Here is a 25,061-nt window from a genome sequence, read left to right as displayed (position 1 = left end):
TGCCCAAGTTACGAATCGTGCCGAGGCTAGAGAGACCCATTTCCTGCTGCTAATGTGCTTTGCGATGGCAAAGAAATTCCTGCCCAAGAAGCTGTTCGCTACCGACGTGATCATGGCATCCAGCGGGGGTAATTGGGTCACACACATCAACACTGTTGGAGCCGGGATCAATGCGAGCGCGACGGCAATCTTCCAGTCTGGCCAGGTGTTTGAATCGTATGCCAACTTGTTCAACCAGCTGTCGGTGGCTAATGCTAGCGACTTCGACTACGCTCTGGTGCCACTACCGATTACCCACAGCAGCTGGCAGACCAGGTTGCAGGTTCCAAGATTTCCATGCACTGCCACGTTTGGCATTCGTACATCAATCTTGTTCAGGCTTCGGGTTCAAAATCGAGGAGACTCGGGCGAGATGGGTGAATCCGAGCGCCAACTTGACCACTGGTCCTGTGTGTTGGGGACAGGGCCCTTTAATCATCGAATTGGCGCCATATCGGGCAATTGATCAGCTCAATGCTTCACGGACCGCGTTGGCGTGGCTCCTTGTTGTGCTGCATGAAATGAATGAGGTGAGCATTGTTGTTGAACCTCAGCTGGGGGCAAAGGTTTTCCATTTGTCGTTCCTTAGCCTGCACACGCACCTGCATATAAGACAATATACCTCTCCAATTTTCAATGCCTTTTATCATTGGTCCCGCATCAACATCGACATCAAGTTGATACCAACCGGCGCCTATTTTGTGGGTGCTGCTGCTTTTTGACTTGCCAATTCTTCCACGTCCCTGCATCTACCATTCCCTCGAAGAAATCTCCAATGCCATAGCCTTGCTTCCATTCCCTCTTCTGGGCCAATTCACTGATCCTCCAAAACAAGGTTCCGTCGTAACAACCTCGAAGATCCTCCTTCCACACCCTCCCATCTCTCTGGAGCAACAGCCAGGTCGTCCACATTTCCATGAACCCGAAACACCAACCGGCAACATCGGCCGCAAGGCGATTCTTCTTCCACATTGCCCACATCTCTTCGGCACTCAGCCCGCCGCATCGCGAGGTATCCCAGCGGTCGAACATGGCGTCGAATCTGTCGGCGTGAAAGTGGCCGTCGACATCGAAGATGCCCGTGTCGGAGCCGTGCTTGGCCTTGTGGATGCTCTTGACGTAGATGCGGAACCAAGGGTCAGGAAGCCAGCTGTGCGCCAAGGTCGTCGGGTACGAGAAAAATAAGGGGATGAGCAGCGAGCCGAGAGAGAAGAGGACGCTGAAGCCCAGATCGCGGAAGCCGTTGTAGACGTCCCAGGGGTGGATGATGCCATCGTTGTCGCGGTCCCAGAACAAGACGTGTTGTTGGAGGGCGGTGAGTTCTGACTGGGGTCTGGGAGAAGACGTTGACGTGCCGTTGATGAGGCTGCCGTGATCAAGGGGTTTATCGCGTGTTTGCTTCAAGGCGGGAAACTCTGACAATGGGTCCGAGTCTGCTGAAGGTGCAGTGAAGTCTTCCATGTCTGTTATTTGGTATGATCTTGATGTGAGAACAAGATAGGACGGACGGAAGGCAATCTGTGACCCTCTAGGCTCGCCTGGTCATCGACAGCACAAGAAGAAAACAAAAGCCAATGGAGAATTAATTCGCAAGTCGATGATGCAGTTGATCGGTGAATGATTCCGTAGCTATGCTTTCGATTAATATGGATTTGTCTGATGCAGGTAAGAGCTATTACTGTCACCCTCACCGCCTCGTTGTGTCCGGATCAGACCACTATTATCTCACCTGCATTTGTCAACGAGGGAGAAGCACATGCAAGGATACCAAAAGTACGGAGTGGCTCTTGGAAACCCCAACAAAATTCTGGCATTGCACTGGAAAGAGCTTAGACCGAATATAAGGTCGAAGGGAAGGGAAGCCGAGGGCAGGGAGTGACGTGGGGGACGAACCGGATCAGCAGCCGAGAATCAGGAGGGGAAGAAGAATCTCGTAAGTACGAGGTACATTGCCGTGCAGAGCATCTCATAGCTGGCCGCATGGCGAAAGGACACCTGCAAGTGAACTGCAAGTCAGCTGCAAGTGAGGTTTCAGTCAAGGACTCAAGGCGTAATTATTCTGTCTGACGGCATCCATTTCTACATAATCTCTCCGCGACATGGGTCACCAGCTTTGAAATGTCATGGTCAATTACACTCCACCTACACTCTCACACATTCACGTCGCAAAATCAAAACCCCAACTCGCACTCCCCCTGACACCCGCGATATCGCCAACAAGACTCAATGGGCGACCCAACGGAAAAGGTCGACACAAACCTCCCCGCCGAGCAGAAGCATGTGGGAGACAAGTATGAAGTGCCCACGTACGAGGCGCACTCATCGCTCGACAGCTTGAAGCAGCGGATACGGCACCACTATGAAATCGCTTCTGACTATTACTACTCACTGTGGTACGTACCGTTGCCTTTCAAACATGAGGGTCGACCCCAAATATATGCACCTACTCTCATGGTCATTTCGCGTCGAGCTCGTACATCTGACTGCAACCCAGGGGCCAACATATCCACCACGCCTATTTCCTCACTCCCGACGACACCAAGGAGACTGGTCAAACCAACCTTATCAACCTTCTCTTGGAGATCTCCAAGCTCGCACCCAATTCCACTGTCCTCGATGTAGGCTGTGGTATCGGGGGGACCACCCGTCATTTAGCGCGCGAGCATGGCTGCACCGTGACAGGCATCACCATCAGCGGACGACAAGTCCAAATTGCTAAGCGCCTAACAAACGATGAAGCTTCCAGAGAACCCGGCAATAGCATCTCGAACTCGACAACAGCGGCAGCTAAAGGCCCCGAAGGCTCAGACAACTTTATACCTCTCGGCGCTAAGAATGGCAAAGTCTACTACTTCGAACTCGACGCCGAGAAAATGGAAAGCCGGTTCCCTCCACAGTCGTTCGACTGTGTCTGGATCTCTGAAGCCCTCTCCCACTTTCCAGACAAGGCCTTGTTCTTCCGCAACGCCTCGCGCGTCCTGCGGCCCAACGGCAAACTCGTGCTCGCAGACTGGTTCAAATCCGCGCCCCTGACCCCCGAGCAGACGGAGAACGACATCAAGCCGATCGAGGACGGCATGCTCCTCCCTCCGCTCAACACCATGGCTGAATACATCGCCATGGCCGAATCAGCGGGCCTCTGCGTGTTCCACGCGCCAAAGGACATATCCCAGCAAGTGGCGCGCACCTGGGACATCAGCTGGGAGCTGGTCAGCAACCCCAGCCTATGGGCATTTGCCATCTCCCAGGGCCGGGACGGGCTCGCGTTTCTGCAGGCTTTCCGCGCCATGCGACGCGGGTACAGCAACGGGACCTTCCGGTACGGGGTCATGTGTTTTGAGAAGGCTTGAGAAGGCTTGATATATTTTCTGGATGCCATATATATCTCTCGCACGCAAGACATACAGATATATATAAATATATACACAGGTAAAGATATTAGGAGTGGTGGGGGGGCCATCATGCTGCAAGGTCTGTATATATGGGCTGGCCCTGGGGAAGTCTCGAGACATGTCAGAAAGAGATACACATACATTTTGAAAACCGAACCAAGAGAAAGAAATAGACGCTATCTACAAATATATTTAGTTGTTCATTCAGTCCAACCCCCCAGTCTTCCATGCTATGTATGCGGCAAAGCTACTATCAAAAAGGTGCCAATTTTGGAAAAAAAGCAGTTGCGATTTTTGGGCCCGGCGGGATTGCTTGACAGATGCAAATAAGTGTTATCGAACAAGGAAAACAAGGAAAACATCTATTTCCTTTTTGAGCCGGAGGATACTACCTTACTCGGCATCGCTCTCCTCCTCGGCCGTGTTCTCGTGGAAGTTCTTACCCTCGGTGGTCTCGTGGATGACGCCGGCGCGGATCGTCCAGTCACCGAACCTCTCGCCGGCGTTGCGCTCCTTGGCGTACCGGCCCAGCAGGCCCTGCATGATCTCCAGGATCTCGTCCTCCTTGATGCTGCTGCGGTACAGCTTGTTGAGCCGCTGGCCGTGGTACCCGCCGCCAAGGTACATGTTGTAGGCGCCGTAGGCCTTGCCGACGAAGGCGGCCTCGGCGACCCAGGGCCGCGCGCAGCCGTTCGGGCAGCCCGTCATGCGCATCACGATCGAGTCTTGCGAGAGGCCATTCTCCTCCAGGCACCCCTCCAGCTTGCTGATCAGTGTCGGCAGGTAGCGCTCTGACTCGGCCATGGCGAGCCCGCATGTCGGGAAGGCCACGCACGCGGAGCTGGACAGCCGCATGCCCGTGAACCGCGTGTTGTCCAGCTTGTACTTCTTCATCAACTCGACGATGGCCGGTTTGGCCTCGTCGGCCACGTTGGACAGGATCAGGTGTTGGTTGCCCGTCAGGCGGAATTCGCCCTGGTGGATCTTTGCGATTTCTCTCAGGCCCGTGCGCATGGGGAAATCGGCCGTGTCCTCCACGCGGCCGTTCTCGATGAAGAAGGTGAAGTGGTTCATCCCCTTTTCGTCGCGCAGCCAGCCGAATGTGTCAATGTTTGAATCGAATTTATACGGCCGTGGCGTCTCAAAGGTGATACCGAGGGGGGTGAGGAGGTCTTGGACTTTCGATTTGAAGACCTCGTTGCCCATGTCGTCCATGGTGTACTTGAGCCGTGCGTGCTTGCGGTTCTTCCGGTCGCCGTTGTCGCGTTGCACGAGCATGATCTTTTCACACACCAAGTGTGCCACGTCGGCAGGCACATAGCCCATCATATATCCCAGTCGAGGATAAGTCTTCTTGTTATTGTGTGTCACGCCCATGCCGCCGCCGGCGAGGATGTTAAAGCCCTCTAGGTGGCCGTTGTCCTTGGATCGGATTGCGATCAGACCGACATCGTGAGCGTAGACATCGGTGTCATTGTGGGGAGGGATGGCGATCGTGATCTTGAACTTTCGTGGGAGATAGGTCGGGCCATAGAGGGGTTCAAAGTCTTGAACGGCGTCGCCGGCGACTTGCGTCTTTTCACCGGTGGTGTCGTCCTTCAGCCAAATCTCATGGTAGGCGGTGGTGGAAGGTAAGAGATGGTCGGATATCCTCTTTGAGACGGCGTGGACTTCCTGGTGATATTCCGACATGGTCGGCAAACTCGAGCACATGACGTTTCGGTTAATATCACCACAGGCCGCGATTGTCGTCATGAGTGCCTTGTTGATTGCTCGCATAGCTGGTCTCAGCTTCGATTTGATGACGCCGTGGAATTGGAATGTTTGCCTGGTGGTCAGTTTTATGGTTTCATTGCCATGAGCCGAAGCAATTGCGTCCATCTGAACCCATTGTGAGGGAGTCGCCACACCCCCAGGCAAGCGACATCTGATCATGAATGCATAGGCGGGCTCGAGACCTTGAGCTTTCCGCTCATCGCGCAAGTCGCGGTCATCTTGTTGATATGTGCCGTGGAATTTGGTAAGCTGCTGATCTGATGCAGAGATAGCACCGGTTGAAGTATCGGCGAGTCCTTCTGCAATGGTGCCTCGAAGATAGTTGGACGCCAGCTTGATGTCTTCGTTGGTTAACGGCGGTGGCTCTTCTAGCAGACCTTCCACGTTGGCGACGTTGAGTGCTTGCCAGAGTCTAGGTTCCCAATCTTGGTATCCGGTTTGGAAGCCATCGGGATCCTGATCGTCGCCTAAACCAATAGCTGTCAACAGCTTGCCTCCTAGAAACTGGACTCGAGAGTCGAGATCTTTTCCAGGCTTGTTGTAAAAAATCTTGTCCTCTTTTCGTGGCCAATAGTGGCTATCTCCAAGTGCAAAGACCGAGTAGTGGACATTAGAGAGATCAAGATCCGCAGTGTCTTTGATACCTTCCCAAAATGCACGACCGTTTTGTGGGAATTCACCTTGTCCAGCTGTGCTAGTTATGAACACCACGTTCTCCTCGTTTGGAAGGTCCTCAAGCGGGTAGTCGTCCATGGCGAACACCATGGTCTTCAACCCTCGAGCTTTTCCACGGTTGCCCAGTCTTTTCGCGAGTCCCTCGGCATTACCGTTGTCAGAAGCAAACAGAACCGTCAGTGGCGCTCCGTACAAGCCTTCCAACATCTGTTCATACGCGTCTTTCGCTTTGCGTTTCTGCAACTTGCGCACTTCAGAACCATACGATTCCGAAAGGCTGGCGGCAAAGTGAGGATGGCGATTCATCACCTGTGTCAGCTGATTGTCGCGTCGCAAGAATTCCTCCAATTCCCGTTTAATGCGTTCAGAGTCGAGTGAGAATGTGGGCTCCCCTTTATCTTCGTTCGATGGATCCCACCTGTACAAGGGCCAATAGCCCATATCGACGGCTTTCTTGGTTTCTTGCAGGACTGTCAATGGTGAATCGTTTTCCTTATGGTAAGGAAGATAAGCCAAAACGACGGATGGTCCATTAAATCTTTCAGCCTCGATCATTGCTTGCAGGACTTGGGTGTAAGAACTGTATACAGCCACTGAGGCGACGTAGGCATTACCGAAGTTCATGGCATAGAGACCAATGTCTTTCTTGCGTCTCATTGAATCTGCTGCAGCCCGTTCTGAATAGGGCTCGGAATCGATGATGAGCAAGTTGACGTTGGCGCCTGAGGCGAGAACATGATGAACTCCAGAATTGCCTAGATCATACGCCCAAGCATCGGAACCGATCAGCCACTGTGCCTCCTTGAAAAAGAATGCCTTTTGGTCAAGAAGTGAGTTTGCTAGCCTTGAGCCATCTGTGGACAGACGTGCAACCACCTCCGGCGCAATTTCATTCGCTTTCACGGAGTCATGGGCATTCAATGCCCATCTTGAAAGCCACTGCTTGGGAGATTCGGTGATAAATTGATTGCTGCGGGCAGCCCCTTCTACCTCCTTGACAAATTGTTGCCGTCGTTCGGTTCGGGCAAGCAGAGAACCAAACCCATACTCAGGTGATGCTGCAATCGTGGAGGAGACGCCTGCATTCTTCTTGTCGAGCAGATTTGCAATGTAAAGTCTGTTGCTGAACAACTGGTCAAGGATTTTGAGATAGGCATTCTCGACCTCTGGTTGTTCAGGGGTAAAACTGTCAACTGTTGGCTCAACCTCATGGCCAATACTAAGATTCTGGATCGAGATCGCCGCGGCCTGAGAATAACCGCGACGACGGGAGTGTTTTCGGGGCGTAACTGGAGGTGCGAGATTCTGGAAAATGCCGCGAAGTGCTTGCAGTGCTGTTGATGCATCAATCTGGCCAAGTCTGTATTGGACTAGGGAGATAGCACTTTGGCCACCGGCGCCAGGGTTCAAACTTGACAACAGATCAAGGAAAGCAGGACCCCACTTGGTAGTTTTCCTTCTTATCTGCTCTAGCACCGCAATCTTCTGGATTGTTTTAGGGATAGAGTCCAGAAGAACAGCGCTACCAAGCCATGGCCGGTAAAGTCGAGCTGTGATTATACCAAGGCTCGAAAGATCGGCTGGCACATCATCAGAGTCGAGGACATCAACAAATACTCCAGTTGAGCCAAAAATATATAGAGCTGCCTCGGCGTCCGGGGGACCTGAGTATTCAATTGCAGAATAGCTGCGGCCAGTAATGTGAGAGATTGCAGACCAGATCTCACTGACATAGTTAAATATGTCAGTAGCGTTCACAGCGCGGGAAACCGGTGTTTCTATCGTAGTCGCAAGTGAAGACGGTGCGGTGCTACCTGAAGAGCTCTGTCGTCGTGAAGACGAAGAAGCCGCCGAGGATATATCGGTATGTCCATTTGACGACGCTGGAACGGCAACAGGAGGCAAAACATCACTCGAGGCCGTTGCGGGCGCTTGCGGAGGAGCAACTTCGGGCAGACCAAGATCCGTGACGGTGGCTGTTCTTCCACTGCTGGCATAGAGCGTCTGTTCGGTTTCACCCGAATGTGCAGCTCTGACACCAGTCTCAAGGAGTGCTTGGACCAGCTCGCGACTTTCGATCGCGATTGGATCGTCCTGGGCGGAATTGCTGGGATCGTAGAAGTGAATGACACCTTTACCACTTCTCACAGCCAAGGCATGAGCTGTCAATGCAATATCCTGTGCCTCTTGAAGAGTCTCCGACTGCAGGAAAGTAAAGCCGCATTGTCTGATCGAGCTAATCTCTGAGAAGTCTGGCTGAGGTGTTCCCAACGCCACATGTAGGACGATCGGATATTGGGAGAGTTTATACAGATGAGGTACCGAGTTCAATAGAATAGAGGAGGGAGCCGTGGCCGAGACCAATTTACCGGCCCGCAGGGGCGTGTATGCAGAGAGCAGAGGGTCTGCATTTTGGCGCACAGGGATGATCTCGGGGAGGGATTTCGAGACGAAGTTCTTTGCATTGTTCGCAATAAATCGGGATAAATGATACGAAAATTCGGAATCGGTGCTCAGCGATGGCTGCACGGAGAGAACGACATCACTGGCTAGGTAGGCGATTCTCGCGACTGCCCAACAATGGCTCTGTCAGTGCTTGCACCTCGTCGATCGACCCAAATTTCCAAATCAAGATAGTGGCAGCGGGGAACTGTGATCAATAGAAACATACCGGCTTCTGCGGGGCTCGCAACGGACCCCATGTCGCTTGTCGCTTGTTTATGGTCTAAGAGAACGACAGCAAACAAAGCATAGGAGGTCGAGAAAAAGCAGAGCAGGAGGGAGAGGAATTGATGAAATAGTAATACTTCACCCAATGTTGCCTTTCTGCACCATTCTCCGCTTCCTCATGCCTCCACAACAGCCTCAATCCTCGCCGGTACGCAGAAGCCGCCTCACAAATTTTTGCTGCTACGGCTGTCGGTCTCGTCATTCGCTCTCCCGCCCCTCTGATTGGTCGCCTCCCGATTGCGACATCGTGTGCCGATGGTTCGTGACAGCGACGGGGTGAGGGTTTGAAGGAAAGATCGGAGACAGTTGACAAAAGAGATAGACTTGCCTAAACCAGACAGACACAAAGTGGGATCGCTGGAAGCGTGGTCTGTCTGCGTTTGGGAGGCCATCCCAATCCAGCCCTTCGTACAACAACTGGTGCAGCACAAGTCTCGCACAAACTTTGGGAATATCCCCGGGGCGTCAAAGAACAGGATAGGAGTCCGGAAATAGTTGGGCAAGTAACACGAAGATTGGCTGCGAAAAGTAATCACCAGTTCCTACCACTATTGCTTCAAAAGCATAGCTGCCGAACATCTGGCAGGATCGGCAAGATGAGCTGATAAATTTCTCATATTCTGTCTCGTGGAGTTCAACAATTGTCTGCATAAAAGCGGCCATGGAGTATGCGTCCAATCTGCTCGCATCATGGAGTAGATTTTCATGTCGTTTGCATGTAGACAAATCATGGATTGAGATGGTGAGCTGGAGGTACCGACTACATGGCAAAGACGATCAACACCGAGTGCCGTCGGTGGCAAATTCAAAGTGTGGCAGCCTTGCAGCGCCGCAGCCTTGCATACTGCACCCATACAGCCTTGGCGTGTGTCATTCGCGGATCATTTTTGTTGCGTTTGCAGGATCTCGATGATTTTCCGCAGAACTCGAATTGGATAATCGGTGACTTTTTCTTGACCAGCACCACATCGGCCTTGTATTCACTGCTCACAACCCAGCCAGCATGGCCGAGGACGATGACCCTGTCATTGCATCCTACGATGTCTGTTTGACCAACAGCTTCTCGTCAGATACCAAGGATTCTTCCAAGTTATATCTCCTCCAATATCCTTCATACCGCTCTCATGACAGACCGTACAATGCCGCGTGGGGCCAAGCCCCAACTTCCTTCCGTCTCAAATCAGAAGCTGGTTTCATAGAAGTCGACATACCCATGTTGACGCAAGGATATTACAGTGAAAGCGCAGGAGAAAGATTTGGGAGAGCCGTGGCCGAGAGCCGCACCCTCAATGCCGGAGGCTCGTTTGGTCTGGCCGGTGGCTTTGGGACGGGCACAGCACAGATGAGACTGAAGGATATCCCTATGCACGATCAACCTCCCTCTCCTGCGCCGTTGCTTAACACCCAGACCCTGGGTGGCAAGATAGCGCACCAAAGCGCCCACGATCCCATTTATCTCGTGGGATGCTTTCACCAAAACCGGATCCACCTCTCATTCTTAGATGCTGTTGTGCAGATGCGGCCTCAGCTACATCACATCGATGCTGAAGATGAAATAAACCAAAAGCGATTCACAGGTGGCAGCAATGCTAGCTCGTCCCGCCAAAAGCCTGGCCTGGAGCAACCGGCACCGAAAGTCGAGTCGAAAGCCATCGAGATCAAAATCAGAGACACCAAGGACGATTCCAAGGACCGTACCATGAACGGAAATGCCAGGCAATTGCGAGATATCCAAATGGATCAGTGGCAGAAGTACGAATGGGTTGATGAGGACGAGCCCGGTGCTAAGACGGTCTTCGGCTCGCGGTTGCGCCTGGATTCGGATCAATTGCACGCTCTTCCCAAGCTGCAGAGCTGCATCAGCAATGGTGATTGGTTAGACAAAATGAGCGCGCCCCGGGAGGATGGCAAGAAGGGCTTATTGTCCAAGTTACGAGGCCGAGAACGAGAGCGAGCTCGAAGGAAGAAGGCGGAGGAAGAGAAGCGACAGCGTCAAAAGGAGGCGAGCGGCGCAGCATCTAGCAGCCATGGTCCACTACTTAATATGAGTGAGGACAGCGACTTAAGCAGCCCGGAGATTACAGACGACGACCTGGCAGAAGAACACTCGGCAACAGCAAAGAATGCGACTGACGATATTCAGATCAAACCGGAGCCTGCTACTTCGTTCCCAGCGTCTAGAAGAAATCTTATGTCATCAGCCACAAAGTCTGTCCCAAACAATCCTCCAAAGAAGAGGGGACGACCAAGGAAAAACCCGCCTGCCGACTCGATACCTGTTGGCGATTGACTCTCGGAACCAGTCCGCGTATTCCATTGAAAGGACAACCCACCTATGAAGTGAGGCAGTGGAGATGTACATCATCTTTCTTCTTGGCTTACAGAGCATCGATTCTAAAGGCCGCCATAATGAACATGATACCCCGAGGGTCATGACCCAGGTTGAGGCTAGGTTCGTGTTCCAGCCTTAATGATCATTTGAAATATCTCCAGATCCATCTTTGCATCCTTCGCTGTTGTCTTCACTTCTGTTCCATGGGCAACCATCTTGTATAGTTCCTTCATTTCTAAGGTATAAGGGTCTTCATAAGTCCTCTTGACAATCGACTCCCTGTATACTCCGTTGACATTTTCGCAGACAACCATTGTCACCGGCAGGCCCTTAATATACGGAGTGTCATATTGGACCCGAACGGATTTTGTCATGCTGTAGACCTCAATATGGGCGTCAAAGCGAGGAATATTGTCAATCCCAGATTCGTAGGTCACCGAGAAGGTGGGATATTCGAACATCGCACTGTGCACGTTAGCGACCTGCCGCCCAACGCAAAATCCCCCGGCGCTTTCGAGATCAGGCATACCTCCAGAATGGAAGATTTATGGATGCTCCAATAACATGTTCAGGCATTCCCAGCGCTTCTCTCATTGCCGACAAGTCATGAGAGCCCAGGCCGCATAGCAGTCGCCACATTCTCGTTGACTCGGGGGTGACGGGCAACCCACATTCGACCGACAATGCTTGATGTACGACATCTGACGCCTTGTCATTCCTGTCCTGGAGGACTTCAGACGTGAAGTCTGTAAAGACCTTTGGGTATGTGCCTGATTGCGCAACAAAGTGGCTGTTGGGACCGATTATATCTGCTCGAAAGCGAGTGCAATTCAGCTGTTATGCTGCAAGCCACCAGAAGCAGTGAGAGTCCTATACCTCTAACTCGAGCATAAAGAATCTTATTCATCCCACCAATCTCCGTTATCATGTCCATATAGGCTGCGGCATACCGACGCATGTAACCCACCATTACTTTACCTTTGGATTTCTCTTCGGCTTCGATTATGGCATCAGCATCCCTCATGCACAATGCCATCGGTTTCTCGATAAACACATGCTTGTCATGCTTCAATCCCTCGATCACGTGGATGGCGTGGTACTCATCAGAGCTTGCTATGAAAACCAAATCGACTTCTGGTGCAGCACAAAGCTCAGCCGGATTCTGTGTGGTTTTAGGGATGTGGTTGATGACCTTTTGGGCATTGTGTCTCAGAGATTCGGCTGACACGTCACACAGATAAGTGATGGTGAAAAAGTCCGAGAGAAAGCCCAATGTTGAGATGTGTGACACTTGCGTTATCTCACCACAACCTATTATTCCAACCTTGACGATCCTGTTGGCGGTCATCTCTTCAGCATGAATTGTAAGAGGCGATCTTTGGTGCCGGCAGCGAAGACTAAAGGGTCAAGACTCTTCTTTTTCGGCCGTTTCGCTTTGCGCTTTGCTGCTATTCTTGAGAGTAAGAGAATTCTGGATTCTACTGAAGATAACCACCCCTTCTACCGGTTGGGGATGGCCAACCGGACCCGAGACAACAGCGCAAAAGATCAATGCAGAGATTTGTGCTGTATGTAAACCCTGTGAACCCATTTTACCTCGGACTCCAGGTGGGGCCGAACAGATAGAGTCGCTTCTATCATTGGCTATGGCCTATGCTGCACGTGATCTGGGCTCCACTGGCAAAGCTCCGCCCAATGCTGGCAGATGCAGATGCTCCTGAGTCCTGAACCCAAAATGATTTTTTGCCATGCGCTCCAAGTCACTCCATCTTCTTTCCATCTACCAGACCGTCCCATCTCCTCTATTTTCTTTCCTTTCCATCCGCTGGGGGTTGTGGCGGGCTTCTGTGATGATAGAATTTCCCCAAAATCCTATCATTGCAGCTTCTACTAGCAGTTTTGCATCTGGATTTGCGCAATGCTGCGCACGCGAGCTGCGGCCAACTCAAAGCATGCCCTTCATTATGTCCAGCAGGCTGCCGAAAGGATCCAGCTGCCGTGGCTGTGTCCCGTCCTCGTTCAGCCATACAATGCAAGACATCAGCACAGATCAATGACCACACGTCCCACAGTGACACGCTCAAAAACATTGCCTGCACCCATCACCCAGTCGAGACATCTCGCCTCCCCAGCATCCGCACCCGAGAATTTTGACCGCAGCGATGATTATATCCCTTTCACCTATGGCAACCGAGACTATCCCATAGCCCAAACCTCGCATCGATCCGCGACCAGTGACCTCTCCCCTTTTGACCTCTCCCAGATATTGATGCTCGATGCCGCGGAACTTGTCGAAGACCACCTCGAGAATAATGCAGGCAACAACAAGCTAAGAAATATTGATGAAATAGAGGCCACCCTGGATGCCTGTCTTCAAGTGCACCGATGGGACCGAGCATTCACACTTCTGTCGCAGATGAGCCTTTTCTGCCAAAACAATTCTGCTCGATTGCGGAACTCATTCAATCGCGTTCTTGCGGCCATGGTGGACGACCTGATATGGAATCGCAATGCCGATCATGAAAAACGGATAAACGAATGGATTGAAGTGCATATGAGAAAGGCGGAGCTGGAACCAGATGCTCATACGTTTGCGTTAAAATTAAAGGTGGCTCTGGAGACCTTGATCGGATCAAAACGAGACCGCACAGTGCGCCGCTATTGGGATATGACTAAACGGTACCAGTTGGAAAGCAAAGTCCTGAGCCTGCGAGATGTTCTGGATGATAGAGATCTTGGGAAACTCTCTCAAATCTGTACAATCGAAGTCCCCCTCCGTCAACCCGAGCAATCTGGAGACACCTCCCGGGGCGACTCAGTGAGGACCAGACCAAACGAGAAAGAGCGGATCCATGTTCGGGAAACGGAACAGAAAGGGTTGGGCCTCTCCTCGCTCAAACGCTCGCTGTCTCTATTCTCCGAACAGACAGAAAACACTGTTGAGTCAAGGTCAGAGGAAGATCCCCTCATACAACGACAACGCCGATTGGAGAGAGATGCAATACAGTCCGCCCTCGACCGATGGAAGGCCGAATTCCAGAAAAGAGCTAGCATAGGGATCCTGCCGGCTGATCTCGCCCATGGCGAAATTGGAGCTTTACTTTGGCAATGGCATGAAATAATGGCCGACAAGATCAAGCAAGAGATCAAGCTAGCTAGGGAAGAGGATCAATTACCCGGTCCAAAATCAGCACAACAGAAGCTCCGAGCCGAATGTTCACCTTTCCTCGAGCTACTTCCCCCGGAGCACGTGGCGGCTGTCACTTCCATCGCCCTGGTGCAGATCATGAGCAAGGTCGGCGCATCGAAGTCGGTCAAGCTGGTAAGGCTGGTCACCTCACTGGGTCAGACTCTCGAAAACGAATATAATGCGACAAATATCGATCGGGAAAAAAAGGCCGTGCGCAAAGCCAAGAGACAAGGGATAATCGGGTCTCCCTTCGAGTCTGAAGCAACCCTGTCCTCGCATCTGCATAGGCGTTCGTCCCACCATGCTGCTCGACCGTTCGTGTACAACAAAGAGTGGACCAAAGCAATACACGGGAAAGTTGGTGCTGTACTTTGTGAACTGATGTTTGAGACTGCCAAGATTACAATCGCGAGAAAGGATCCAACCACCGGCGCTGTGCTTTCAATGCCTCAACCTGTTTTTTTGCATTCCACCGCCTACCAGAATGGCCGAAAAGTGGGGATGGTTTCCTTACACGGAGATTTTGTCAAGCTCCTCGTTAGCGAGCCCGCTGAACATCTGATTGCGAAGCAGTTGCCCATGGTGTGCCCGCCAAAACCCTGGAAAGGGTTTTACGATGGAGGATTTCTGGAATCTAAGCAACCGTTTCTGCGAATCAAACAGAATGAAACTGCACAAAAGGATTACGGCATCGCTGCAGCAAGCCGAGGAGATCTCGATCAACTATTTGCCGGTGTTGACGTCCTCGGCAAGACCGGCTGGCGAATCAACAAGGACGTGTTCGGCGTAATGCTCGAGGCTTGGAATAGCGGAGAACAGGTCGCCAACCTCCCGCCTCTAAACAAAGTCTTTCCTGAGATTGAACGGCCCGGCGAGAATGCCACGCAAAAGGAACGCTGGGAGTGGTTCTCCAAGATGCGCGCAATGGACAACGAAAGAACCGGTATCCACTCAAATCGGTGTTTCCAAAATTTCCAGATGGAAATCGCGAAGGCATACCTAGACGAGACGTTCTATTTGCCGCATAACATCGACTTCCGTGGGCGAGCCTATCCTATTCCACCCTATCTGAATCAGATGGGTGCCGATAACTGCCGAGGGCTCTTATTGTTCGACAAGGGTCGTGAGCTGGGCAGTGACGGACTACGTTGGTTGAAAATTCATCTCTCTAATGTCTACGGCTACGATAAGGCCAGCTTGTCCGACCGTGCCCAGTTTCCTATGGATCACCTTGACGATATTTATGACTCTGTTAAGAACCCTCTTGGCGGAAGACGATGGTGGCTCACCGCGGAGGATCCATGGCAATGTCTGGCTACTTGTTTTGAACTGACCAACGCTCTCGAAAGCCCTGACCCCACGAAATTCATTTCCAGATTGCCAATACATCAAGATGGCTCCTGTAATGGATTACAACACTATGCTGCCCTTGGTGGAGACCTCGCTGGGGCGCGACAGGTCAACCTGGAACCAGGTGACAAGCCTGCCGACGTTTACAGTGGTGTTTGCGAACTGGTCAAAGCTGAGATCAAAGAAGACGCTGCCAAGGGTGACTCGCTGGCAAAAATGCTTGACGGCAGAGTCACACGGAAGGTAGTCAAACAGACTGTCATGACCAACGTCTATGGAGTCACTTTTCTCGGTGCAATTCGGCAGGTGCGAAAACAAGTGGAAGTCCTGATCCCAGAAGTTGAAGCTGCTGGGCTCTCAGGTAAAGCGTCGACGTATATTGCAAGAAAGATTTTCAAAGGTCTTGGCGCACTGTTCACAGGAGCCCATGAAATCCAGTACTGGTTGGGCGATTGCGCCAACCGAATCAGTTCCTCAATATCTCCAATGCAGCAAGAAAAAATTTACGAAAAGGAAGCCTCTGGCGGTCACAAGACCAGAGAGCGCCCAGGTCGAAGCAAAGCCAAGGTCAAAGAGGTACTAGAATCTGCAACATTCCGGTCACCAGTCATCTGGACCACGCCTCTTAAACTGCCGGTGGTGCAGCCGTATCGCATCAACAAGGGATTGACAATCCAGACTAATTTACAGAGCATCACGCTAGCCCAGCCGAGTGTTGCGGATTCTGTAAACAAGAGGAAGCAGTTGCAGGCGTTCCCTCCTAATTTTATTCACTCCCTCGATGCCACGCATATGATTCTCTCGGCGTTGAAGGCAAACGAACTTGGACTCAGCTTTTCTGCGGTCCACGACAGTTTCTGGACTCATGCCGCCGATGTCAATTCTCTCAACGAGCTTCTGCGAGATGCTTTCATTCGAATGCACAGTGACGACATCATTGGGCGGCTTGCGGCTGAGTTCAATAAGCGATACGATGGACATTTCTATTTGGCACAAATCAACAAGTCTAATGTTCTTGGGAAGGCCATCACCGAGTACCGTAGGCAGATGATTGCAGACGGCGTCTTTCCTGCAGGCAATGGGTCAAAGAGCATCCAGCAAAGACGGCATGTCGAATTGGTCCGAGAAATCCGAAAGAAGAAGTTGATGGCAAGTGACGATCCAATACAGAAGGAAGAAGGTGAAACAATGGTGACAGCGGCCAGTCTATATGAAAAATATGACGGAGATAAATATCTGTTCCACCGAGATTCTTTGGGAGAGACGGCCATCGGCGCAATCCCGGAGACAATGGAGTGTGCAAAAGCGGAGATTGTGGATGCGGCGCTGAAGGCGAGTGAAGTCTCCGACAATGTCGACCTGGCAAGCACGCTGGATCCGCTGAGAGATTCGGTCGCCAACGATAACGACGAAGATATCATCGACGCCGGAAATGCTAGCACCATGATGCACAGTGCTACCACATCCGACCCCGTCGCAAAAGCACATCACATTGCTGTAAATGCCTTCGGGCAGAGGCTCCGGACACAAAAGAAGAAAACCGGCCAGAAGAGCCAGAATAACCAAATTTGGCTGTGGTTGCCAATCAAATTCCGGCCTGTGCCAAAAAGAGGTGACTTTGATGTCAAGAGGCTGAAGGATAGCACTTACTTCTTTTCATGAATGTATTACATGCTGAAATCTGGAAGAAAAGGTGTCTTTTGAGTGATGCAGGGCCATTCAAGATGACACTCAGCAGCAAGGTGTTTTGGAAAGACGTGGGAGTTTATGAAACAGCTCACGCATGATTAAAAAAGGGTGCTTGCATACATAACGGGCGTTCCCGACACGTTGGGGGATGGAGGAAAGGAAAAATTGACTGTTCAAAGCAGATGTGAGTGATCTTCTATCCGCTCAAGCGTGTATATATACCAGCTCTCCCCGTTGGATCTGGGATGTGAGATACTACCTATGGGTCATGCATTGTTACATAACCAGCTTATAGAGCCGGCTCCAGTCTTTCGAGGACGAAAAGGAGACCATGGTTTGGGCATGGCAAATGTAAATTACTATATATAACTATATATATTCTGTGTCTCCAATTCGCCGCGCGGCGAAGAACACCAAGTGCGATTGATTATAGGTCGCGAGCAAGTACGTAAAATTAACACGGGTATCATTTCTTCAGCGGAGGAGTAGTATAAATCTCCTATATCTGTATTGTAACAAGGCAAAGTGGCTGTGCTGGGATGGTATGGGGGGTTAGCAGGAAGGAGGGTTGTCTGGTCACATGTCAAACCAAAAAGGACTAAGGGGGAGTGCTGAACAGTTCACAGTGTTGGCAGTATGCCGTTCTTTGCAGTTTGACAGAGTATTCCATGTTTTTGATGTCTACTTATTCCTGAGTGTTTTATCGGCCCTTTCTTACTTCTCAATACCGTCGCCGTGCTAGGCGCTCGCTGCCCTAGCCCCTGCCTCTCCGGGGGTGGTGTTTGTGGTGTTGCCTCTTCTGCGTCAACCAGAAACGCGTTCTCGATTCTCGACCGTTGTTACACATGCATGCCGAGAGCCCTGAAGTGCTCTGTTACAATATAATCACGATGTCTTCTATAGTTTTGTTATCTTTAGAAAAGCACCGAGTAGTCATCTTGTGCATTGTAAATATGCAGTTTGACAAGCATTACGAGGTAACGGCGACAAGGCCGTCTGTAAAATAGCGAACAGACCGGCACAGACTGATAATTCAGTCATCTGTACATGTCCTCTTTTGCAATCTGCTCGATCCGTCGGCATGTTCCCAAGCCTGCTATTCATGAGCGGCGGTGGACTACTGACAGTTAGTGGAATCCAACTCTCTATAAGCTAATTGTAGGTCTACCTTTGTAGCATGACGCAGGTACCTGTCCCGAGAAATACTGCTGGCAACATTTGGATGCATACCGGGATCGACCAAGTCGCAATAGATTGACTCTTTCCGATAACGCCAATATGATTCCGTCGCCCGGAGCCTAACGAGTCAGCAAATGCAAGCATGCATCTGTATGGTACAGACTTGTCGATCCAATCAGAAGCCATAATGTCGAAATAAATGGCGAGCTGCTGGAGTGATATAATAAGGCCCCTCGATTCAGAGGCGATACAGCAATATATCCGGGGGCGCGGGGGAAGTACTAGGATTTCTTGAAAGGTCGATGGTGAGTGAATCGTACAAGGGGACTGTTGCCGGTTTGAGGTGTTTGCAAAAGAGGGCATGAATTGTCTGTCTCACTATCTTGTCCACCCATGTCTTGTCCTTCTACATATGCCTGCTGGCATGGATATTTGCAATGAACAAGATGACCACCCGAATGCTGTTTCAAGGCCTTCCGAGGTCATTCGTATATGTAGCATCCCATTGCCTTTTATCTGGTGCCAATTCCGGTGATAATGACACGGGGGTTCATTCGAACATTCATCGGGTGCTCTGTTCAAAAGGAACAACTACGAAAAAGAACCTCATCTCCCATCCCTCCTGCAACGAAGATTGAAATCAGAATATGCCAATAAATAATGCCGCAGCATCCAGCTTTGACCTCGAAGAATGGATTGCTAATTAACGGGTTGAGGCAGCCGAAATTAAGACTAATACTAGTACCAGTAACGACACTGTCCATGATTAGCAAGGGAGTCGTAGGAAAGCGAATAAGCGTGATACAAGATCAAACAGACAGGTATTCATCATGCCTCAACAATCTAAATCTGAGAGAAACAGACCAGTACATTTCCAACATCCGAAAAGGCAAAGGTGTAAACAACCTGGCTAGGGCCTCAAGGCTTCTTTCTGTCTACAACTTAACCCTAACACCCATTGTAGCCTTTTAGTTGCCACATGGTAACCGATTTTACCTGCATCACCGGCCCGTGGCCTTTCTGCCAAGTCGGATACCATTTGGATCGGCCCTGCCAGAATTGTGCTAGGGGATCTGTGGCCTGGTCATCCCAAGGCTTTCCGGCTACACCATTCCAAAACCAGCCGTTGGTCCCACCCACCGCAACGTCGAGGATTAGGTGGAAGTCTTGGTCGAAGGGGCTCGAAACAGAGCTGGAAGACTCCCAAGGATTACTGAGTTGGACGGACGGACTGTCATACTGCCAAAATTTCCCAAATTTCCACATGGATTCTTCGAAGTCGTGCCGCATGACTTGGAATAAGCGACGGTCCAGATAGGTGTAGATATATTTTGGAGTCCATTCCACGCCGAAAGTATGGAAACTGTCGCTGAATGAGACCCCTGGCGCGAGCATACTTCCGTGCGTTTTATCCCACCTGTCATACTGCCAACTGGGACCCCAGTGGAGTGTTGAAGATATGGTATTGTCCCCGCCAGCGGGATAGGTATAATTATTGCCTCGGCTTTCGATGATGTCAATCTCGCCGCTCCGAGGCCATACGCCGTAAGTATTGTTGGTTGGAAGCATCCAGATAGCAGGCCACAGCCAGTCGCCACGAGGCAAGCGGGCAACAACTTCGATCTTGCCGTACCGGATAGACAACTTCGTTTTGATGCGAGCACTTTGAATGGGATTGGCAATGACGCCGATGCTGGTGTTTATATATGAAACGCAGTTGCCAGAGGTCTGGTCAGGGCAGAGGTCGGTAATGTTCGTGTTTGGTGGACCGAGAACAGTAGGCGGATCTTGAACTGTAGCTCGGATATTAAGCATACCATCCTTGATATAAACATTTTTAGTTAAATTCGTTGTTGTTTCAAACTCGCCATTGCCAAATCCTGTAGACGATATATCGAATGTCCATACATCACTCAGCGTTGGCGAGGAAAAGTTGTCCCTGTAGACTGTGCAGTATTCGAGGTAGGGGGTCCGCCGGATTCCATCCCAGATCAGTAGTCCTGCCAGGCAAAGGCCCAGGGCAATCCCTATAAGCGGGATGAGAGTCATCCACCTTTCTCGTGGTTCCTTCTTCCGAAGCCAGGACCTCTGAATTTCTCTTTTTCTCCAGGTACGGGAAGCAAAATGCTTGCCAGTCTCCTCTGTTCCGTCGGAAGTTGTAGGGGATGCGAGCTGGCGCATTTTGAGGTTTGATGATCCCATGTCATTCTCACAGTTCTCGACATGCACGTTAGCCCCCATGCCAGAGGCTAGTGGCGTTGAAGCAACGCGTGCACAACTGATTCCAGTGCAAATAGAGGTAGTACCCTAACAGTCACCTTCAGCCTTAGGGCCTCTTTTTCTCGGCGATTTGAGACAATCACAAAATATTGAGAAGAGAATGATCTGCGGGGAAGGCGAAGACAGCTTCTTTGAACACGATATTCTGGAAACAAAGAGGAATGACCAAGTCTTCATCTAGATGTCACCTTCTATAAGATTTGACCCTTGCAGACTTGGAATCTCTGCCTTATATGATGGGAGGCGAGGGCCGTGCCTTTGACCGCGGAGGTATACTACTACCGCAGCCCTCATTGTCTGACGTAGTCCCTCAGGACTAAAATTTGGACTGCTACCTTCTCAGACAACTCAATCAAGGGGTTGAAGCCTTGTTGACTTAAAGGAAACTCCAATCGACTGGCTACAGGGAAGCTAACAAATCACCAATCAGAGTCTGTATGCTCGCCCAGCCCAGACATCGCATTCGCAACCAGGAGTAGTTTGGTGCGTACTTGGTACTTAAGATAGGAATCTTCCTCTTGGCGGGAGCTACATAACGTGATTCTTTTCCGATGCGATCCAGGCACCGCCCCCAACTCGGCGCCATCGCATCAGCCTCACCCTCACCCTACCCACTCAAGAGGGTTTGAATATCTCTTACGTACCGCATCATTGCAGGCAGACCCACTGATTCTTCAGGTGACAACTCGCAGCTCACCAAATTCTAAATTGACCTCTCTGCTGGAGAGTCTCAGCTCATGGCTTGGCTTACAGAGTTCAATCGCATGCTAATGGGGGCAATGCCTCCTCTGGTTCAGGTCTCCATTGCTATGTTTCCTCCCTGTCAGGATGCAGCCAGCTCAGAAGGTAACATCGAAAGTGTGCCAAACTGCAATGCGCCGAAATTCCTGTTTTTTATCCATTTTATCCGGACCGCTGACGTGTGGAAGTCCAACGACACGCATTTAATGTCGTCCTGCCAGATTGCATTCTTCTTTGTAAACTTGAAGTGACCAGCACAAGGACCTTTTCAGAAATGGGTGACTTCGTGGCTCCATCATCCCCATCCCCCATTTCAACACAAGAGCCGCGCCCCTACTGTTGCTCGTTAAGTAAAGCTCAGACCGGGCAGAGCTCACCTACTACAGCACCCTTGGAGAAACCCTGGTGCAGCAAGGACTCGACGGAGATGAATTGCGAAGATTATATTGACATTGAATGTGGTGCGATAGCCCAATATCTTCGCAAGCGTCAGCTTGAAAGACTGTGGAGTGGCGCTCCGCTTAAAGGAGGAGTCATCTTGAAGCGGCGGAAGGATGAATTTCTGTGTCAACCTTCGTCCTTGTTCGATGAAATGCCAGGATTGCTGCAAGGAATCACCCATCTAAATGCCAAGGTGGGTTATCAGAACAATCGGTCGTATGACGAAAAATATTGACGAGATTATAGGTGGCGTGGACTGTCAGTACTTCCGTCGTCGATACTTTCCTCCAAAGCTACGAATCAGACCACGTCCGCTTGCAAAATGGCCATCAGGTTCAAGTCTTGCCGGACATGAGAGGCCTCTTGCGATGCCGTACACACAGGTATGCGGCATTTATCAAAGATGTGAAGATACTACTGGTTTGGGACAATGACCCAACCAACCTCGTCCAACGCACAGAAAAGCTGGAAGATCAGCTGTTGAAGCACTTGTGGAACCTACATCTTTCCAACCAGCACGTCAAACAGTCGTTACCAGGCTTGCCGTCCGACGGGTCGACCCACCGGCATGCTGCCGAAGACGTGGATTCGGCAGAGGAGGGACCGGGCCACGCTCCAAAACGAACTTTGGTCCTTGCCCAGGCATACGTGACGGCGCTTACGGCAGCTTTAGGGATCGTGGGGATCAGTTTTGGCTGGCGTGATCTCGTCATGGAGATCAGACTCGATCAGACCTATTCCAGACTCACTTTAATCCTCCTTGCTCCACTTGAGCTCTGGCTGGGGTGGTTCTTCTACCAGTCAGTTTTCACAAGCCTTCTTCAGTTATTCGGGCCAGTCACTCAGTCAAAGGTAAACTCAAAGCATTATTCTTCCATACCGTCACCGCGGAGAGCTGGCCACCTTCCACATGTGACTATACAATGTCCTGTGTACAAGGAAGGACTCTGGACCGTCCTCGACCCTACAATCGCGTCCCTGAAACGTGCGGTCTCGACATACGAAATGCAGGGCGGAACTGCGAACATCTTCATTAATGATGATGGCCTGCAGCTAATCTCCGATGCGGATGCGAAGCAGCGGAAACACTACTACGAGGAGAACCATATCGGGTGGGTGGCGAGGCCGAAACATTGTCCCGCAGGAGAACCTGCCAACAACATCGAACCATTCGTTCGAGCAGGGAAATTCAAGAAGGCGTCCAACATGAATTACGCCTTGAGCCTCAATGAGCGTGTTGAGGAACTCATGAATGAAGTTCACTGTGACCCAGACCGGACGCCACAACCCGAAAAAGATCTTTACCAAGACTGCTTGTCTACTGTTCTTCAAGCCGACAAGGGCCGAAGTTGGGCTGGTGGTGATATCCGCGTTGGGGACTACATTCTTCTTGTTGACGCGGACACGCGTGTACCCGAAGACTGTCTGCTCGACGCCGTATGCGAGATGGAGACCTCTCCTGAAGTCGCAATCATGCAATTTTCCTCTGGATCGATCAAAACGACAGGAACCGCTTTTGAAAAGTGTTTTGCATTCTTCAACGACATGATATATACGTCAATCAAGAACGCTGTCGCTAATGGCGACATTGCGCCATTCATTGGTCATAACGCCATCATCAGATGGTCCGCTCTTCAAGCAGGCAAACTCACGACAGTCGACGGAAAGACCACATTCTGGGCGGAAAACTGCGTTTCCGAAGACTTCGAAATGGCACTTCGCCTACAGTCCTTGGGATATATTACTCGATTCAGCACCATCTTTGGGATATCCAGTGGATTCGAGGAAGGCGTCTCCCTAACAGTGTACGATGAAGTTGCACGCTGGGAGAAGTATGCGTACGGATGCTGCGAATTGATCTTCAACCCTATGAAAGATTGGCTTTTTCACGGACCCTTTACCAAGACCTTCCGGACCTTCATCTGGAGCGACATCAATCTCACCCACAAGATCACGACCGTGGGATATATCGGCACTTACTTTGCTATTGGATTCTCGTGGGTGTTTGCACTCATGAACTACCTTGTTCTTGGTTGGGTCGGCTCGTACGTCGACTGGTACTACATCGAAGCCTTCCGGTGGTTCTTCGGCACCGCCATCGTTTTTGGCTGCCTCGGAACAGTCAGTCTGGCTGTTCATCGCTTCCGGGCAGAGAACCGAAACCTTCTCATTGCCTTCCTCGAGAATTTGATGTGGCTACCGATGATCACTTGCTTCTTTGGCGGTATTTCAGTCCATGTCTCTCGTGCCCTTCTCTGCCACCTCCTCTCGATCAATATGACATGGGGCTCGACTGCAAAAGAGGCAGACGTATTATCGTTTGTCAGCGAACTGGCTCTGATCCTACGCAAGTTCAAGTGGTCTTTGATGTATTGCGTTATTATGACCACGCTTATGATTGTCCTTGCGGGAATCGGTCCTCTAGGCCATCTGGTGCCCGAGATGTTCATTATTACAGGTTTTGCACCCATATATCCCCTTGCTATGGTTGTTGGCTGCACCTTTGCGCTTCCATTGGTCTTGAATTCGAACTTGATGCGGTTTTCTTTCTGATCTACAGGGATTATACACCAAAATACAAGGCTCTGGAGTTTACTGGATGTTAGAATATATAGAGGCTCGACAGCATCACAAGTCACTTGCATCTATCAGGGTCGATTTCACATATACAAAGGTTTCAACAAAGGCCGTTTCAGGTTCAAGTCGTAGTGAGGCGGCCGTCTTTACATGGCAGTCACATCTTTTGACCTATTTCCGGCCGAGACTCTATTGGATCGATTAGTAATGTTTGAATCATCATGTAGCGGTGATAGTCCTACGATTTTCTCTACTATGGACAGCTCCACGTAGTTATGGCAAATGACCAAAGTATTTTAAAATTCAAGGACTCATCACGATACGGCCGACTGGGAAGGAAACAAGCGCAGGCTGGCACCAAGCCATGCATACAAAGATTTGTTCAAAGTGAAATGCCTCGAGCAAGATCTGAAGTACGTATCTGCATGTCAGGGACACCAACACAGAAGCCTTCTCAATTCATTGTAACTCTCTACCTCTAAGAGACCAGCTCTCATCTATCCAAAGGTGGCAAGCCACCAGGGCCATGCTTTCATAAAAAGAACTAAAAGCAAGAACAACAGAAGGCAGAGGCGTGCCACACTGCATCCTACCTCGCGTGAATGCGTCCTGGTGGGGGATATTGCCAGCTTGAATCCCTCCGGGCTCCTCCACCGGGCCTGTCTTTTCT

At 50.8% G+C, this 25,061-nt stretch overlaps 8 protein-coding genes across 8 annotated transcripts; 4 read left to right on the top strand and 4 right to left on the bottom strand.

Moving 5' to 3' along the window:
* Window positions 1–711: 711 nt before the first annotated feature.
* On the bottom strand, window positions 712–1,500 carry Z519_05473 (uncharacterized protein; the record flags this gene model as incomplete). Its single annotated transcript, XM_016763213.1, has 1 exon — window positions 712–1,500. One exon carries the CDS (start codon window positions 1,498–1,500, stop codon window positions 712–714), a length of 789 nt encoding a protein of 262 aa, XP_016620826.1.
* Window positions 1,501–2,265: 765 nt separating this feature from the next.
* Z519_05472 (uncharacterized protein) lies at window positions 2,266–3,389 on the top strand (the record flags this gene model as incomplete). Its single annotated transcript, XM_016763212.1, has 2 exons — window positions 2,266–2,432; window positions 2,534–3,389. The coding sequence occupies 2 exons, from the start codon at window positions 2,266–2,268 to the stop codon at window positions 3,387–3,389; spliced, it is 1,023 nt and encodes a 340-aa protein (XP_016620825.1).
* A 435-nt stretch (window positions 3,390–3,824) lies between these two features.
* On the bottom strand, window positions 3,825–8,584 carry Z519_05471 (sulfite reductase (NADPH) hemoprotein, beta-component; the record flags this gene model as incomplete). The annotated part of the gene is made up of 2 exons (XM_016763211.1): window positions 3,825–8,452; window positions 8,554–8,584. The coding sequence occupies 2 exons, from the start codon at window positions 8,582–8,584 to the stop codon at window positions 3,825–3,827; spliced, it is 4,659 nt and encodes a 1,552-aa protein (XP_016620824.1).
* A 1,031-nt stretch (window positions 8,585–9,615) lies between these two features.
* On the top strand, window positions 9,616–10,902 carry Z519_05470 (uncharacterized protein; the record flags this gene model as incomplete). Its single annotated transcript, XM_016763210.1, has 1 exon — window positions 9,616–10,902. The coding sequence occupies one exon, from the start codon at window positions 9,616–9,618 to the stop codon at window positions 10,900–10,902; it is 1,287 nt and encodes a 428-aa protein (XP_016620823.1).
* Window positions 10,903–11,060: 158 nt separating this feature from the next.
* On the bottom strand, window positions 11,061–12,292 carry Z519_05469 (uncharacterized protein; the record flags this gene model as incomplete). Its single annotated transcript, XM_016763209.1, has 3 exons — window positions 11,061–11,409; window positions 11,474–11,756; window positions 11,821–12,292. The coding sequence occupies 3 exons, from the start codon at window positions 12,290–12,292 to the stop codon at window positions 11,061–11,063; spliced, it is 1,104 nt and encodes a 367-aa protein (XP_016620822.1).
* A 570-nt stretch (window positions 12,293–12,862) lies between these two features.
* Window positions 12,863–17,146, top strand: Z519_05468 (uncharacterized protein; the record flags this gene model as incomplete). Its single annotated transcript, XM_016763208.1, has 1 exon — window positions 12,863–17,146. One exon carries the CDS (start codon window positions 12,863–12,865, stop codon window positions 17,144–17,146), a length of 4,284 nt encoding a protein of 1,427 aa, XP_016620821.1.
* A 2,154-nt stretch (window positions 17,147–19,300) lies between these two features.
* On the bottom strand, window positions 19,301–20,533 carry Z519_05467 (uncharacterized protein; the record flags this gene model as incomplete). Its single annotated transcript, XM_016763207.1, has 1 exon — window positions 19,301–20,533. The coding sequence occupies one exon, from the start codon at window positions 20,531–20,533 to the stop codon at window positions 19,301–19,303; it is 1,233 nt and encodes a 410-aa protein (XP_016620820.1).
* Window positions 20,534–21,800: 1,267 nt separating this feature from the next.
* On the top strand, window positions 21,801–24,367 carry Z519_05466 (uncharacterized protein; the record flags this gene model as incomplete). The annotated part of the gene is made up of 2 exons (XM_016763206.1): window positions 21,801–22,007; window positions 22,061–24,367. 2 exons carry the CDS (start codon window positions 21,801–21,803, stop codon window positions 24,365–24,367), a joined length of 2,514 nt encoding a protein of 837 aa, XP_016620819.1.
* Between the last annotated feature and the right edge of the window lie 694 nt (window positions 24,368–25,061).

Source organism: Cladophialophora bantiana (assembly GCF_000835475.1).
Source record: "Cladophialophora bantiana CBS 173.52 unplaced genomic scaffold supercont1.7, whole genome shotgun sequence".
Lineage (NCBI taxonomy): Eukaryota > Fungi > Ascomycota > Eurotiomycetes > Chaetothyriales > Herpotrichiellaceae > Cladophialophora > Cladophialophora bantiana.
Note: the sequence above shows the minus strand (reverse complement) of the source record. Positions and strands in the feature narration are given on the sequence as shown.